This window comes from Colossoma macropomum, unplaced genomic scaffold, assembly GCF_904425465.1.
Source record: "Colossoma macropomum unplaced genomic scaffold, Colossoma_macropomum, whole genome shotgun sequence".
Taxonomy (NCBI): domain Eukaryota; kingdom Metazoa; phylum Chordata; class Actinopteri; order Characiformes; family Serrasalmidae; genus Colossoma; species Colossoma macropomum.
This window is the reverse complement of record NW_023494800.1, coordinates 5,707,439-5,723,518: the sequence shown is the minus strand read 5'-3', so window position 1 is coordinate 5,723,518 and position 16,080 is coordinate 5,707,439. Positions and strand designations below refer to the sequence as shown.

At 39.7% G+C, this 16,080-nt stretch overlaps 1 protein-coding gene across 1 annotated transcript in view; it reads left to right on the top strand.

The window, feature by feature from the left end:
- The window catches only part of dym (dymeclin), a 168,318-nt gene that overhangs the window by 12,476 nt on the left and 139,762 nt on the right, over positions 1–16,080 (top strand). Inside the window, exons 3-6 of the mRNA XM_036589130.1 lie at positions 3,930–3,982; positions 4,261–4,354; positions 6,217–6,350; positions 11,145–11,217. Coding sequence (XP_036445023.1) covers positions 3,930–3,982; positions 4,261–4,354; positions 6,217–6,350; positions 11,145–11,217 — 354 coding nt within the window. The remainder of the gene's footprint in view (positions 1–3,929; positions 3,983–4,260; positions 4,355–6,216; positions 6,351–11,144; positions 11,218–16,080) is intronic.

The following is a 16,080-nucleotide window of genomic DNA, read 5'->3' as shown; positions in this document are numbered from 1 at the left end:
ATTACATGGCTTTTCTTGAGCTGACTCAACTTGAGGACGCCAGAGTTCACACAACTCAAACTTCTTAGTTGAGTCAAAAGTTCTCCCAGCTACTGTTTCTGGGTCTGCATCTCAGATAGATAAACAAAACCGAATTAGCTTTTTTTTTTTTTATTATTATTTTTATTTTTTTCCTTCTAACTCAGTTTCCCCACTAGCTGGCGCTCCTTCTATCACACAGTCCCATCTGGCATATTTTCCTCCTGGGCTTCTGAGTATGGACAGCTATGGCATTGATGGGACTCAAACTCACAACGTCCTGATGTTGGGATGAATTATTAGAGAGCTGCACCACATGAGACGATGGCACACTTGAAAGTTAAAACAACAAATACGTTCTTCAGTGTATTAAACATTTGTAGACACAAAATCTGAGTTGCTTCACGTGTTCCTGAGCGGTGCAGTGGACTAAGCCGTCACTCCAACAGGAGATTGTGAGTTTAAGCCCCAGCGATGCCATAGCCATCCGTAAGTACACACCCAAGAGGAAAAATGTCTAGCAGGATTGTGTGATGGAGAGAGTCCTGACTGGTGAGGAAGCTGAGTATAAAAATTTTCATTGTATTTACCCAACTGAGATGCAGAACTAGAAGACTTAAGAGAACTTTTGACTCACCTAAGAAGTTTGAGTTGGGTGAACTCTTGTGCCCTCAAGTTGAGTCAACTCAAGAAAAGCCATGTAATCGGTTACTATATCATTTTGAGTTGAGCTGACCTCTCGTTTTTAACAGTGTGGCCATAGCCTTTACTAAAACCCTTGAGAAACACCTTTTTTAGTACATATTCGTCTTTCTCTCAGTTTAATATACTACTGCTACTACTACTATCACTAATAATAATGATAGTAATATCTTTATTTATAGAGCACTTTTCGTACCGGTGGCGGCTCAAAGTGCTTTATAGACAGATGATGTTGTTTTACAGTTATAGACAAGATGGATAAAGTTAAAAAGAAATACCAAAGTGACATACAAGAGATACGTTTTCAGATAATTCTTAAAACTTAGTAGAAGGTGGAATTGAGTTCCACAGTTTCCAGAAGCATAATAACTTAAAAACAAGCAGCAGAACTTTAAAATCTATCCTACAGATACAGGCAGCCAGTGCAGTTCTTTCACAGCTGGAGTGATATAATCTCTCTGTTTTGTCTGTTAGGATTCGTACTGCTGCGTTTTGAGTTGTAGAGGATGTGTTGTTTTCTTAGGAAGCCCAGCAAGAAGAGCATTACAGTGATCAACTCTGCTTATAACAAATGCATTAACACGTTTCTCTGCATCGCTCTGAGATACAAAAGGCTGAACTTTAGTTATATTTCTCAAATGAAGGAAAGCTTTAAGGTGTAGAAGCATTTTCAGCACTGCAGTTAGTGTGTGTGTGTGTGTGTGTTTGTTTGTTTGTGTGTGTCTACACTTCCTAAGTATGACAAACAGACTGAATAAGTTCTTAATTGAACCCTGTGTATATAAAGGCTTGTTTTTACATTTAGCCGTTAGCTCATCTTAGAACAAAGTCTTAAAATTGAACTTTTTCAGTGTTGGAAATTAGCTCATGTCCTGCCACTGACCTGAAACAGGTGCCATGCTTAAATGTTTGTGAATTAATCACGGGTTAATATTTACTTGTTGTTAGAGGAAAATTAGCCAGATGATGTCATGATTTCCCTTTAATAACAGCTTCAGGGTTTTCTTAGCCTCTCTCTGCCCCGCCATTGCTGCATTGCTTCATTTCCTTGTGCTGTAGAGTTCAGGGCAGCTGTCATGTCTCTGTTTCTGCCCCTTCTCACCTCCTTTCCTTCGTCTCGCAGCCTTTCACCTGGAGGCCAAGAGTGAGAGAGAGAGATCAGGGCGAGTGAGCATGTAACTGTTTTGGCTGTCAAGGAAATATTTATTTATTTTATTTATTTTCTTTTTAAACCATGCTCTGTTTACCATATCCTTCAAAAATCCAGCCAACTTGCTTTCCGGATGGTGAACTCACCCATCTGGGTTGTGACTTAGCAAGCTTTATTGAGCATATTAATGATAAACAATCAGAGGAAAATATTCTAAATTAAACATCCTGCTCACCGCCGTCCTAATCATGCGACGGACTTTATAATCGACTGCGACAGTTCCATTCAGCTGCCAAATGACCTCATCTGGCAGGAGCCGCTGGGCCGGAGGGACGGAGGGATGTCTGAATGAGGCTGGAGAGTGTATGGCCCTGTGAGCTGACTGCACGCTGGACAGGCATTAGCTACCAAATTAGAGCACAGGGTGAATTAGAGGTATTGAGCCATCGAAATGAAAGCAGAAGTTAAAAGTTGAATAAAAACAATAATTTACCAAAAAATAATCCAGTTTACCCAATTTATGCACAAGAATGTTGTCAGTCAGCCAAGACATGTTTAGCATCCGAAGTTTGTTTTGCACTGGAGCTACTTGGCTGCTACTGTTTTTAGCTACAGCACACTTCATGTTTACAGATATCAGTATGTCATGCAGTGTTGGTTACCACATAAGCAATACTATTAAAGCTTGCAGATTTTTCAAAATGTCTGCATAGTTAAATAGTTAAGATGTATGCAAAGTTATTCGGAGTGGTTTGATGTGAAAGGCTCTGTTCTAGAAAAACATACAAAACTAATCACAGTGGTGATGATAGGAACCAGATGTCTGAAGAGTTGAATTCTACTAAAAGCTCCATCACAGAAAGTTATTACCCAAATAACTTGTGATTGTGAACTTTGTGATTATCACAAACCTTGATTTATGATAGTTTTGGAAATGTTTTGGCCCCTCAAAAATACAGGGTGATTCAAAAAGATCATTTTGAAATCAGATGAATGTATTTCACTTGTAAATCATTACAGAACAATGCAGTAAACTGTAAATGGTTTAAATGAGCATAAAGTTGATTATGTAATTTTACAAGGTCTCAGTATGAACCTCCTCCAGCTGTACAGACAACATCAACGCCACAGTCAAATTCATCCCATACTCGATTGAGTATGTTGGGTGTCGCTGTACTCACGGCTCTTTCAGTGTGATTTCGGGGATCATCCAATGTTGTTGGGAGTGGCACATAAACAGAGTCCTTAACATACCCCCACAAAAAGTCACACGGTGTGAGATCTGGTCTTGCTGGTGACCTTTGTCTTGGAACTGTTGGTGCCAACGATGAATGCTCTGAGCTGTTGGAGGTTCACTGCCATACTGACAGTCAGAAACTCTATGACCCCCTCTTTCAGTTGGATTGTGATTGGTTCCTAGGTGCCTCACGGTTGTAAAAACGTGGCGCTTTGAAATCAGATGAATCTTTTTGAACCCTGTATTTTAAAGTACATTCATGGTGGAGAGGTACATGCAGGGGGAAAAGGCAAAATTTTCCCTGAAGAAACTTATTTTTTCAGATTTTCCCCCAGTTTACCATCATCAACATATAGATACTTGAATACCTGAATACAAATACATATAAAAACTCAAGACATGTGTAGGTTCACTGGTAATTTTGGGTAGTAAATAAAATGGCTCTGTTTGCACTGTAGACATCTCAAACATGTATTGGCTGATCAAATGCCTTTGGAGTATTACCTGCTTACTTAATTTAACTTAGTTTCAAAATGAATGAATTAATTTATTTATTATCACTTTAATTAAAGTGGGCTTTTCAAAAATACAGTGGCTTTCTCAGTGACCCCCTTTATACAACCTCTAATTGCTGCTGTTGGCCTGCGCTGAAGATCATTCGAATAAATGGGCCACACACTGTCCTGCTCTGGCCTTTGGTGGCCTGGATTTGTGCCCCAAATGAGTGGTGGAGAGTGGAAAATAGCAGAAAGAGATAAATTGTATTACTCAAATTCTGGTGATCTTTTCTGATGAATCTTTTTCTCTCTCTCTCTGTTTCAGTGCTGATGCTAAACTCTTGGAGGAGGCCGTGGTTCCCTTTGCCAAAACCCTAAGTGTGTTTCGTATTTCTTTTATTCATTGGTTTATTGCTCTTTGTTTTCATAAATCGCAATACAGCTGCCGTTTGTGGCTTTCTCATGGAAACACAAGTTAGAAAAATGAAACACAACCAAATTATACACAGTGTTTGCTGGAACTGAAATCTGTAATTTTAGGGCTCTGTGCCGTGTGCTTGTTGAGTAGCTGAGATGACATTTGTTGCTCTGGAGTCAGCATTTCTTTTCGGTCTTCTAATCAAAGACTTGAGCTGTTTTTGTTCTGTTGTCTCTAGTTGAGAACAACCCCAGGTCAGGGAATTTCGGAGCTCTGGTGAGAGTTTTCCTGGGACGAACCAAAGAGCTGAAGATCTCCACTGAATGCCAAGAGTAAGTGCAGGAGGGACATTCTCCATGTGGGTGATTTAAAAAGATTCAGATGTATTTTGTGGATAACTGTTAAATGATTTTTGTTGCGAAATCACTACATTATTCTGTTGAAATGAAAACAGTATTTGATGATGATACACCGAAATAAAATTCTTGACCAAACTGAAATAAAGACTTTTTTTAATATATATAATTTGATGTTTTATTTAGGCCCAACCCAAATGTTAAGAAGAGTCTTGTCTTTTCAACAAAGATCAAACCACCTTGAGAGCCACAACATTTTATGTCCATTTTACCATCTTGGCTGTAAATATATCTTAGTATATGTTAATGTGCTAGTATAGACAAAAATATAATAATAATAATTATAATAAATATATAAAACACAGACTTACTTTGCTCTTCTTTAAGCTTTAAATCGGGTATAACTGCTTTTCTCGCGTCTCCGGCAGGAAACTTTTCTGCAAAAGTGGAATATTTTCTTGTAAAATGTCTCTCAGCGTTTGCCTTTTTCTGAGGCTGAAGTCGCTACTCATTCACCAGCTTCTTGAATTGTCCCGTTCCACCTTAAATGGCGCAGCAGTTACATTCAGGCACCTCAAGCACCATTTAAGGTGGAACGGGACAATTCAAACAAGAAGCTGACTTCAGCCTTGCAACTTTTTAGTGTTGGACAGTTTCTCTTTGCAGATTAAACGAATCAGGAAACCAGCTGAGTGCTTATGAATGCAAGTCCATTCGCCTCCAAATCCATACGTCTTTTTGCCTTTTCGTTAGCACTAGCCAGGTGAGATTGTTGTTGTTGCTATGGTGACCAGCAGTCTGTGCACCAACTTTCAGGGTTAAAGGGTGAATTAGCAGTTCTACATTAACTCCAGAGTTTAAGACCATTTATTGTTAAAACTGTGTTGAACGATCAGCAGAGCTTTATTTTACTGTAAAGGAGGATTATTTTATTTTTACCTACAAATCTGATTCTGCTGTGGAGCCACAACAGGGTAGTGAAAGAGCCGTTGTGAGCCATATGCCATGTGTTTTGCTGTTTATGTGCCTCAGCTCGAACTATTTGAACACAAACAGGGTTTTTTAGTAACATCAAACTGTTATTTTTATTTATTTATTTATTTTTTAACATTGAACTACCGTCAGTGACTTTGTTTACACCTTTAAAGCTTAATTATGCAGAAGTTTTGTGAAATCCGTGGAATTCCTCTTTAACTACTGGTAGTATATCAACTGTAGTAGTGCTTATATGCTACTCAGAGCCTTTGAAGAACCTTGTGAGAAAAGTTGAATTCACAGAGGAGAAGCATGTTGTATGAACATGGTCTCCTAAGTACTCCCAGCATTTAGGAAATGTTTACTGATTTTTACTGTCTCCACTACACTCTGTATCTGCCATTGTGGTTTCTCTGTGGTCGTGCTGAAGTCCTGGCCGATGGTTAGGCTTTCCCATGAGAAAACTTGGGGAGTAGCCCTTCTTTCCTCTATGATCTATCCACAGAGATGCATCTAAACGAATGGAAGGCTGCCGTGCGCATGCTGGTTTGTAAGAGGGCAATTCATAACCTCTGGAGGTAGTCACGGAGCGTGTGTAAAGCTGTTTCAGCCGTTCACATGCTGCTGTTGGTTACTAATTTACCATTTAGGGAGCGCTCAAACTATGGAGATGAGAATCTGGCTTGAAAAGGTGCTGATATGGGAAAATGTAGTGTCGTGCAGTTGTTATGTGGGCTGTTTATTCTGCTCTAGCACTCTTTTATTAGGACGTTAAGAGGGACTGTGGTCAGTGAAAATGAAACAGAGTGTGTAATTAATGAATCACTTACAAGCTTTGTCTTTCTCTGTCTCTTTCTTTATAGTCAGTTGTTCATCTGGCAGGCCCATAATGCCCTCTTTCTTGTGCGATGTCTGCTGAAAGTCTTCATCAGGGAGATGAGCGAGGAGGAGCTGCACTTACAGTTCTCCTACCAGGCGAGGGCGCCAGGCACCTATGGTAAGTCACACATACACCAGACCCATTTCATTCATCCTGCAATGCTTTGTTGGGGTTGACAGGTTGAAAAACATTAAAATTGCAGAGGTATAACAAATGTGGACGCTCTGAACTTCTGATTTCCTCCAAAATAATGGACCAGAGGTTCACAACCACAGGGCTGCAGACCTGTCAGCAGCAGGGGAGAACTCCAATATTTTTGTGTTTATTATTTATGTTCTTAATATTATTACAATAGGATTTTACATAGCTTTATTATTTCCATTAAAATGACACACAGCCTACATCACATTTCTTGGCTACTTTTAGGGAAGGCTACTTTCAGGTCATGGCTGATGTAGATGGAAAAAATGATGAAACTGACAATTTTAACAAAATTTTACTGGGGCTTTAAACCCCATTAAAAACCCATTGAAGACAGGAATGAAAATGATACCCAGAAAAAAAGGATTATTCAGTCTAAAGTATGATGACTGCTTTATAAAGTACCACTGGGGTTTGAATGTCCCAAATCCGTTGTGTGTGGCATCTGGAGAGAAGCTAGCAATTAAGGCTATGAAGCCGTCCAGTTGCCATTTGGAGATAAAAACATTCCTTGACAACAGCAAAACATAAGTTAGTCATGTGCATCGACTGTCAGACCCCCTGTGGGCTGCAGTACACTCCACACTATTAAGAAGGCTGGGAACAACTGCCTTAGGTGTCCATGAGACTCTGGTATCTTGGGCCTGACTGATATGGGAAATTTTGTTATCAATTCTGATTTTAAGGAGTTAAAATCGACCAATGTGATATATGTTTAGTTTTTTTTTAAGGACTGAAATAATTGCTATCAGGCAACTGTATATTATAAGTTAAGATTGCGCTCAGTTGTTTCATCAAATGAAATAAACAGAAAATCCCAAGGTCTTAAACAATATAAATGTTACAATAATTGATTCCCGTAACTATTAGCGATTTTGTTGTTTTCTTCAAATTGACTCTTATGTTTTATCAGTTCGTGTTTTTATGTCCAGGTTTACCCATTCAGCGTTCATGACTGTCATAAATTCTTCTTTTGAAATTCTCAGAAATGGACCCTCTGAAGTTATGTTGTCATTCTCATGTCTGTGTCATGACCACGTTGGGAACCGTTTCTCTATGGGGAAAAAGTTTTGGCATTTTTGAAAATTATGTCCTGTGGGAAAACAAAAATGCTCCAAGCGTGGTACATTTTGCCACCCAAACTTTTCCCCCTGAATGTCTGTAGATCCTCTGAATTATGAGGTTGGTAAGGAGTCAAAATGTGAATTATGCTGCATGTAAGCTAAGAATGTTGTGCATTGAACTGACATCATAAGACTGACAACCTCACCAAAACATCCCACACAAACCAGCAAGCTTTGTCAAATGTAGCAGTAGTAGGCTACAGTTTGAGTAGCTGGTATTGCTAAGTGTTGAAAGTAGTAGTAGTAGTAGTAATAGGAGGATAAGGAGTAGTAGTAATAGTAATAGTAGTAATAGGAGGAGGAGGAGGAGGAGGAGTAGTGGTGGTAGTGGTGGTGGTCATGGTGGTAGTAGTAGTAGAAGGTGGAGTAGAGGTAGCAATAGTAATAGAAGCAGTAGTAGTAGAAGAAGGTGGAGGAGTAATAGTAATAGGAGGAGGAGTAGTGGTAGTAGTAGTGGTGGTGGTGGTAGTAGTAGTAGAAGGTGGAGTAGAGGTAGTAATAGTAATAGAAGCAGTAGTAGTAATAGAAGAAGGTGGAGGAGGAGTAGAAGGTGTGGTGGTGGTGGTAGTAGTAGTAGTAGAAGGTGGAGGAGTAATAGTAATAGGAGGAGGAGCAGGAGGAGGAGTAGTGGTGGTAGTAGTAGTAGTGGTGGTGGTGGTGGTAGTAGTAGAAGGTGGAGTAGAGGTAGTAATAATAATAGAAGCAGTAGTAGAAGAAGTGGAGGAGGAGTAGAAGGTGGAGTATTTGTAGTAGTAGTAGTAGAAGGTGGAGGAGTAATAGTAGTAATAGGAGGAGGAGGAGTAGTGGTGGTAGTAGTGGTGGTGGTGGTAGTAGTAGAAGGTGGAGTAGTAGTAGGTAGTAGTAATACAAGCAGTAGTAGTAGTAGAAGAAAGTGGAGGAGTAGAAGGTGGAGTAGTAGTAGTAGTAGTAATAGAAGCAGCAGTAGTAGTAGAAGGTGGAGGAGTAATAGTAGTAATAGGAGGAGTGGTGGTGGTGGTAGTAGTAGTAGAAGGTGGAGTAGTTGCAGTAGTAGTAGTAGTAGTAGAAGGTGGAGGAGTGATGATAAGAGGAGGACTAGGAGTAGTAGTAGTAGTGGAAGGTGGAGGAGTAATAGTAGTAATAGGAGGAAGAGGAGGAGTAATAGTAGAAGGTGGAGGAGTAATAGTAGTAATAGGAGGAGGAGGAGTAGCGGTGGTGGTGGTAGTAGTAGTAGAAGGTGGAGTAGTAGTGGTAATAGAAGCAGCGGTAGGAGTAGAAGAAGGTGGAGGAGGAGTAGTAGAAGTTGTTGTTGTGGTAGTAGTAGAAGGTGGAGGAGTAATGGTAGTAATAGGAGGAGGAGGAGGAGTAGTGGTAGTAGTAGTAATAGGAGGAGGAGTAGTAGTAGAAGTGGAGTAGTAGTAGCAATAGTAGTAATAATAGGAGGAGGAGGAGTAGTGGTGGTGGTAGTAGTAGTGGTGGTAGTAGTAGTAGAAGGTAGAGGAGTAATAGTAGTAAGAGGAGGAGGAGGAGTAGTAGTGGTAGTAGTAATAGGAGTAGTAGTAGAAGTGGAGTAGTAGTAGTAGTAGTAGTAATAGGAGTAGGAGTAGGAGTAGTAGAAGTGGAGTAGTAGTAGCAATAATAGTAGTAGTAGTAGTAGTAGTAGTAGTAGTAATAGGAGGAGGAGGAAGAGTAGTGGTGGTGGTGGTAGTAGTAGTAGTAGTAGTAGTAATAGGAGTAGTAGAAGTGGAGTAGTAGTAGCAATAGTAGTAGTAATAGGAGGAGGAGGAGGAAGAGTAGTGGTGGTGGTGGTAGTAGTAGTAGTAATAGGAGTAGGAGTAGTAGAAGGTGGAGTAGTAGTAATAGGAGGAGGAGGAGGAAGCGTAGTGGTGGTGGTGGGAGTAGTAGTAGGAGTAGTAGTAGCAATAGTAGTAGTAATAGGAGTAGGAGTAGTAGAAGTGGAGTAGTAGTAGCAATAGTAGTAGTAGTGATAGGAGGAGGAGGAGGAAGAGTAGTGGTGGTGGTGGTAGTAGTAGTAATAGGAGTAGGAGTAGTAGAAGTGGAGTAGTAGTAGCAATAGTAGTAGTAATAGGAGGAGGAGGAGGAAGAGTAGTGGTGGTGGTGGTAGTAGTAGTAGTAGTAATAGGAGTAGGAGTAGTAGAAGTGGAGTAGTAGTAGCAATAGTAGTAGTAGTAGTAGTAATAGGAGGAGGAGGAGGAAGAGTAGTGGTGGTAGTAGTAATAGTAGTAGTGATAGGAGGAGGAGGAGGAAGAGTAGTGGTGGTAGTAGTAGTAGTAATAGGAGTAGGAGTAGTAGAAGGTGGAGTAGTAGTAGTAGTAATAGGAGGAGGAAGCGTAGTGGTGGTGGTGGTGGTAGGAGTAGGAGTAGTAGAAGTGGAGTAGTAGTAGCAATAGTAGTAGTAATAGGAGTAGGAGTAGTAGAAGTGGAGTAGTAGTAGCAATAGTAGTAGTAGTGATAGGAGGAGGAGGAGGAAGAGTAGTGGTGGTGGTGGTAGTAGTAGTTAGTAATAGGAGTAGGAGTAGTAGAAGTGGAGTAGTAGTAGCAATAGTAGTAGTAATAGGAGGAGGAGGAGGAAGAGTAGTGGTGGTGGTAGTAGTAGTAGTAGTAGTAGTAATAGGAGTAGGAGTAGTAGAAGTGGAGTAGTAGTAGCAATAGTAGTAGTAGTAGTAGTAATAGGAGGAGGAAGAGTAGTGGTGGTAGTAGTAATAGTAGTAGTGATAGGAGTAGTAGTAGAAGTGGAGTAGTAGTAGCAATAGTAGTAGTGATAGGAGGAGGAGGAGGAAGAGTAGTGGTGGTGGTAGTAGTAGTGGTAGTAGTAGTAATAGGAGTAGGAGTAGTAGAAGTGGAGTAGTAGTAGCAATAGTAGTAGTAGTAGAAGGTGGAGTAGTAGAAGGTGGAGTAGTAGAAGGTGGAGTAGTAGAAGGTGGAGTAGTAGAAGGTGGAGTAGTAGTAGTAGTAAGACTTGTGTTTATGTCAATTCAATGTGAAGAATGTAGCTGTATTCATATTTTGACTAAATGACCTCGTGATTCAGAGACAGTGTGGGGTGAGAATGTACACAGGACAAAGCGTATCTGGTTTGGCACAGTTTTGTTTAACACAGCAGTGATGTTTAAAAATTACATTCATTTTTTCCCATAGAGAAAAACCACTTGGACAATGACTTCTTACTATATGGACGTGATGCCGACTACCGAATGGAGCATGACTGTGTTTATTGCGATAAAAGCTATTTGTAAATATTAGTGCTTATGGGTAGGATTTTTACTGAAACTAATTAATCTGTGAAACCTTCATATTGTGGTATTTTTATTGGCCGGGTGATAAATATTGCAGGAATCATCGGTTATAGTCCAAGAGGACTTTAGTCCAGCATAGTTTGGAGATTTGTATCACACTTGATTAACCCATTATTTTCCAGGTTTGACGTTTTAGAGGAAGGAGTCACCAAATTGCGCTCAACTCTGGTTCTCTAGGACAGAAGTTGATGACCCCTGCCTTACAATATATAAAAACTACATTAAAATAACCTGATGATGGTGCTTAGAGGCTGATATCTTACCTATTTGTATGCCTGTGTGTGTTTCAGAGTCAAACAGTGAAGATCTCCTGGAGGAGCTGGTCTGTAACTTGGTGCATCTCATCGTGGAGGTGCCTCTGCTGTGAGTGACAGAGCGTTTTTATATTTAGTTTTTTTGTGTGTCGTGATATGGCGTGGGGTTTTCTCTCCTCTGGTCGTTCTCGCCTAGTGAGTAATGCGTACGGTGACAGGTTGCGGTGTTATCGGTACACCTCTCGCGTGCTGTATGTGTGAAGGTCAGTGAATCAATGTACCCTGAGTCACACACAGCTTTCCCTACACACTTTCTTTTAATGTCAGTTGTTGGTGACAATGAAAGTTTTGTCTGAAAACTCAGTCAGCCACTGCCTGGGTAAATGTTCATTTGCTGCCGTCTGAAGCACTGCTTGAATCAGATGATAATTACCAAGCTGTCAAATAATCAATATGTCCTCCAACTTCAATGGGTTTAATGGCCCAAGACCTCTTTTAAAGGTGTAAGTGATTGATTGATTTACTTTTCTTTTAATGACTAGATCAATGACCGTACCATATTCAAACAAGCTACGTAAGAACGTTACATGGGTCATTCTTCATTTTGGAGTGGGAATTCTGGTGGATACATACATACAAAAAATCAGTTTCTTTCATCCCAAAACTAAATAATCTTATATCCATTAACATCTCCTATTATCATATATGCAAAAAGGAGAGCTCAATTCCACACATATGTTACAGTCACTGGTGTTGTATGAATATGGTGTAACACCAGTGACTGTGACTCCAGTGACATTCTGGTTAGAATTAAGGATTTTGTAAATTGGCTGACTCGTTGGCCGTCAGGTGAGCTTGTGCAACTATTTAAAATCAGTAATAAAAATGATATTTGGCATTATTTTGACAAAATTTTAATTACCCAGCCATTAAAGCACATAACACTGGTGACATATAGAAGTTATGAGCTGCCTGATAAACAAAATTATTAATAAATTAATGAAATATAGTGATCGAGCATGGACCCGCCTTCTCATGCCTTGAAACGCTTCCTCTCTGATGAGCCTCGACCCAAAGAAGCAGTTTAATAGAGCTGAAAATACTGTGTTAAAATGTAATATAAGGGTCCTGAGAACAACAGTGACCAAAATCTCTGTGACAAATGAATTTGTTAAATAAAATACATATTTTTTAAAATGTAGTCTAACTTCAATGATATAAAAAGTAAACATGAATCTGTTTTATACAGATTTCTCTGTCAAACCTCTTAAAAATATTGTTTTATATAAAAAATGGTTTCTCAACTGTTGGAAATTGGTTTTGTGATGAGCTGTTTTACAGATGCAGAGCAACTATGAAACAGGATAAAGAAAGAAAATCAGAGAATCAGAAGAGAAAAGTAATATTTAATCTTAGATCAACTGTGTAAATGTACATACTGACTTTTGGAGCTGTGCCTAATATTTTAAGCATCTTTTTTAAGCTTGCCAACCTTTGTGACATGGTTTCCCACTCCAAATGGAGAACGACCCACATACAAACTGCTTTTTTATTCGGTTGAGCTCTTTTTCATTAAAGAAAACAACAAAAATGCAGTTTCCAGTTTTGTATGTATGGAAACTTAGACTATTTGAAATAAAGGTATGCCCTGCGATGGACTGGTGATCTGTCCAGGGTGTATCCTGCCTTCTGCCCAATGACAGCTGGGATAGGCTCCAGCACCCCACCGCGACCCAGAAGGATAAGCGGTTTAGATTATGTATGTATGTATGTATGTATAATTGTAATAGCTGGCATTCTGATTGGCTATCCGCATGTCTGTGTGTACACAACTTCGTGCATCCTTTATCATTCTGATAGGAAACAGTTTTGTTTTTACAGCTAAACTCTAGTCAGGAATAGCGAACAGCTGCCTGCACTGGACGTTGGAAAAAAATTGGAAAAATCAGCCTTTTAGAGCAAGATATATATCCGTGGAATTTTTCACAATCACCTCTGCTTACATGCTGCGCTAAAGCAATGGGTGTCTTACATGTCAGTCAGTCAAACAGCATCTTTCTAAAAAGGTTCTTGGCCTCGTTTCGCACTGAAAAGTACCAGACTGTTTGCCGTTAGGCAGAAGCTTGACCTGAGAGACGAGGCCGAACGTGCCTACTGTGATCTCTCGGGATAAGTCATGAAATTTTAAAATTTCCATATTCAGAATGAGCTTCTTTCCAGTGTAATACATTCTCATAAGAAAGAACATAAGAACATACTCATAGGAAAGATGTGTGAACTCTGTACTCTACCAGAGGGTAATGGAAGAACCTTATGTTTTGGTCAAAGGTTCTAATCTATTTAGTTCAGAGAGGAACAACTACAGCCACCTAAAGGCTACCACAAAGAGCAGCCGTAGCACATAGGAAGCGTCACAGAAAAGTACTAAACATGAAACTTGGGGTCGTTATCTATCCTGTTTGGTATCAGCTAACTCACTCCTCACTATGTATTCAAAAGATATACAGTATATGTTAGCTGAGGTACAAATAATTGATATAGATGATTAACAGTTGTCTGTTTATCATTAAGACTTGGATGGATTTGTGTTCTGGGTTTAGTACAGTGATAGTGAGATGCTGAGCGGTGTAGGGTAGGGGTGGGAGTCTCTAGGCACCTCACGATTTGATTACGATTCAGAGGCTGTGATGCGATTATAAAACGATTATCGATGCAACTTTGCATCCTTTTTTTTCTATACAGGATTTCTTTTTTCTCACTGTGACGACTTGGTGCTTTTAAAGCAAAGTATTTGTAATGATCCATAATGAATTTACTTCCAATATCTTTTATTAATAAAACAAATGGACGTGATGTGGCAAGTCAACTGGAAGGCTCTCATTCACTGCTCTTGTTTGGGGCACATGAGACGCAGGCTGCCACTCATCTGCGTTAAAATGCGCAGCTACGGTGACGCTACGTTATCAATTAACATTGAGAAAATCTTTTTCTGACATTTGAGAATCGATTCAGAATCATCCACGTCCGCATCGCGATGCATCTGAGAATCGACCCCAATCCTAGTGTAGAGTTTTTTTACCTTTTTTTAGGGGAGAAGATATTATTTAAATATTTTTTAAATAATTCCTTGCAAATTCAGATATCGTATTTAACTGAAATGGCCCTTCCTAGTAATCACATTTTTATTTTATGTTGCACTGCAAGCAGTTCTGTGATATTTCAGGCTGGATTTGTTATCGAATCAGATAAGATTTCAGATTCATTCATATTTTTTCTGTGCTGTCTGATCCAGCATTTTCTGACGGATATCAGACCGGTGCTGTCTGTGCTGATCGAATGTATTCAGAGCTTAAAAGCTTCTCAGGTTTGCTGTTAGAATGGCCCATGTCAGACTGCATTTTTATGGGAAACGCTGTTGTGGCAGTGATGTCCACAGTAACTTTGAGAAGTCGGGTTAGCCGGTCAATTCCTTTCACATAACTTTAACTGCTAAGCTGTGAATGAGTACATTTTTACACGCTCACTGAACACGTCTTCCATGAAGCCGCCCATATATTACAGTGACCTGCCAGTGACTCGGCTGTCTTTTACATGCCTGAGTGGATGGCGTGTTCGTGGTTGGCAGTAAAAGGGACATCCTTCAGTAGACTGATCCCTGGAGGACTATGTTGAGTTGAATGGAGATAAGGAAAGATTGCTGTGTTGGAGGGAAAAAAGAGGCTTAAAACGAGGGCAGAGTTATTAGTGGTGAATGCATAAAGGGCCCATATGCTACATTTATCGTGTATTTCATTTTTTCCCCTGGATCCATTTGATATTTGTGTGGTTTTATGTACCAAAAAGGATTGTAAGTCATTTTTACATGGGCATTTTCAGCTTCATCCCTTGGACTTAAGCAGGTTTTCTGTGATATGGGCTCTATAAGCTGTAACGCTAACAGCAGAGCTGTTGTATTGCTTCCTATGAGAAATAACTCATGTTTGTAGGAGCTACTCAGGTATAGAGAGAGGTGAAGTCTGAGAGAGGAAAAAGAGCTTTTTCCATTATTCAGCATGTTGAGCTTTGCACATGGGGACGACTAGAGAGCCCGTCCCGTGTCCTGCTGTCCTGTGCGTGTGTTCATGCATGTTTAAGACAGAGATTTCGTCTCTCACTCTCATGAATATAAATGGCTCCCCTGTCTGCTGTGTCCGTGGAATGTTCTGGATTGTCCTTGTGCTGCCCTGCTTCATCATATCTACAACATTAAACCAAGATGAGTTCCATGATGGTGATGATTACAGTCCTCTCCTCAGGCATGAAATAATGTTCTAGGTGTGAGTGTGTTGTGTATGAGAAAGAATTAACCTGCCTCTTCAGTCCAAACGAAGGGCGCTCTTTTATTTATGAGAATTCAGAAGAGTCTCGCCAGTTTGTCGGTAAATCTTCCACAGCCACTCAGACTGAGATTGAGTAGTTTGAAAAGAGTCTGTCAGATCTCTGACTCAGTTTTATGTAACCTAACATGGCTGGGATGACAGACCGTTTCCAATTATTAATAAATCAGGACAAAACTATCAATAAGTCCCTTATTTTTCACGTGCGACAGAGTGGAGCGACAAAGCCAAAGGCTTTTTCATACAGAGTTTTACAGACAGTCAGTCAGTCAATCAATAAATAAAAATTAGCAAGTTTTGTAAATGTAAACATTACTACCAGTGCTATCTTTCACATAGGGATGGACAATATAAGAATATTTATCTGTATCGAGATAAAGCTGTTGATGCAAAATAACAATTTTATAGTGTTATAAGAACATTACGTACAATCTGCCTTTTTATTCAGTTGAACTCTTTTTCATAAAAGAAAATAACAATAAGAAATCCAGTTTCCAGCTCATATGCATGGAAATTTAGGCTAATTTTGATCATTTAGGCTATTTAAAATAAAGAAATTGTAATTCTTGTATAATTGTAATCGTAAGCTTTCTAGC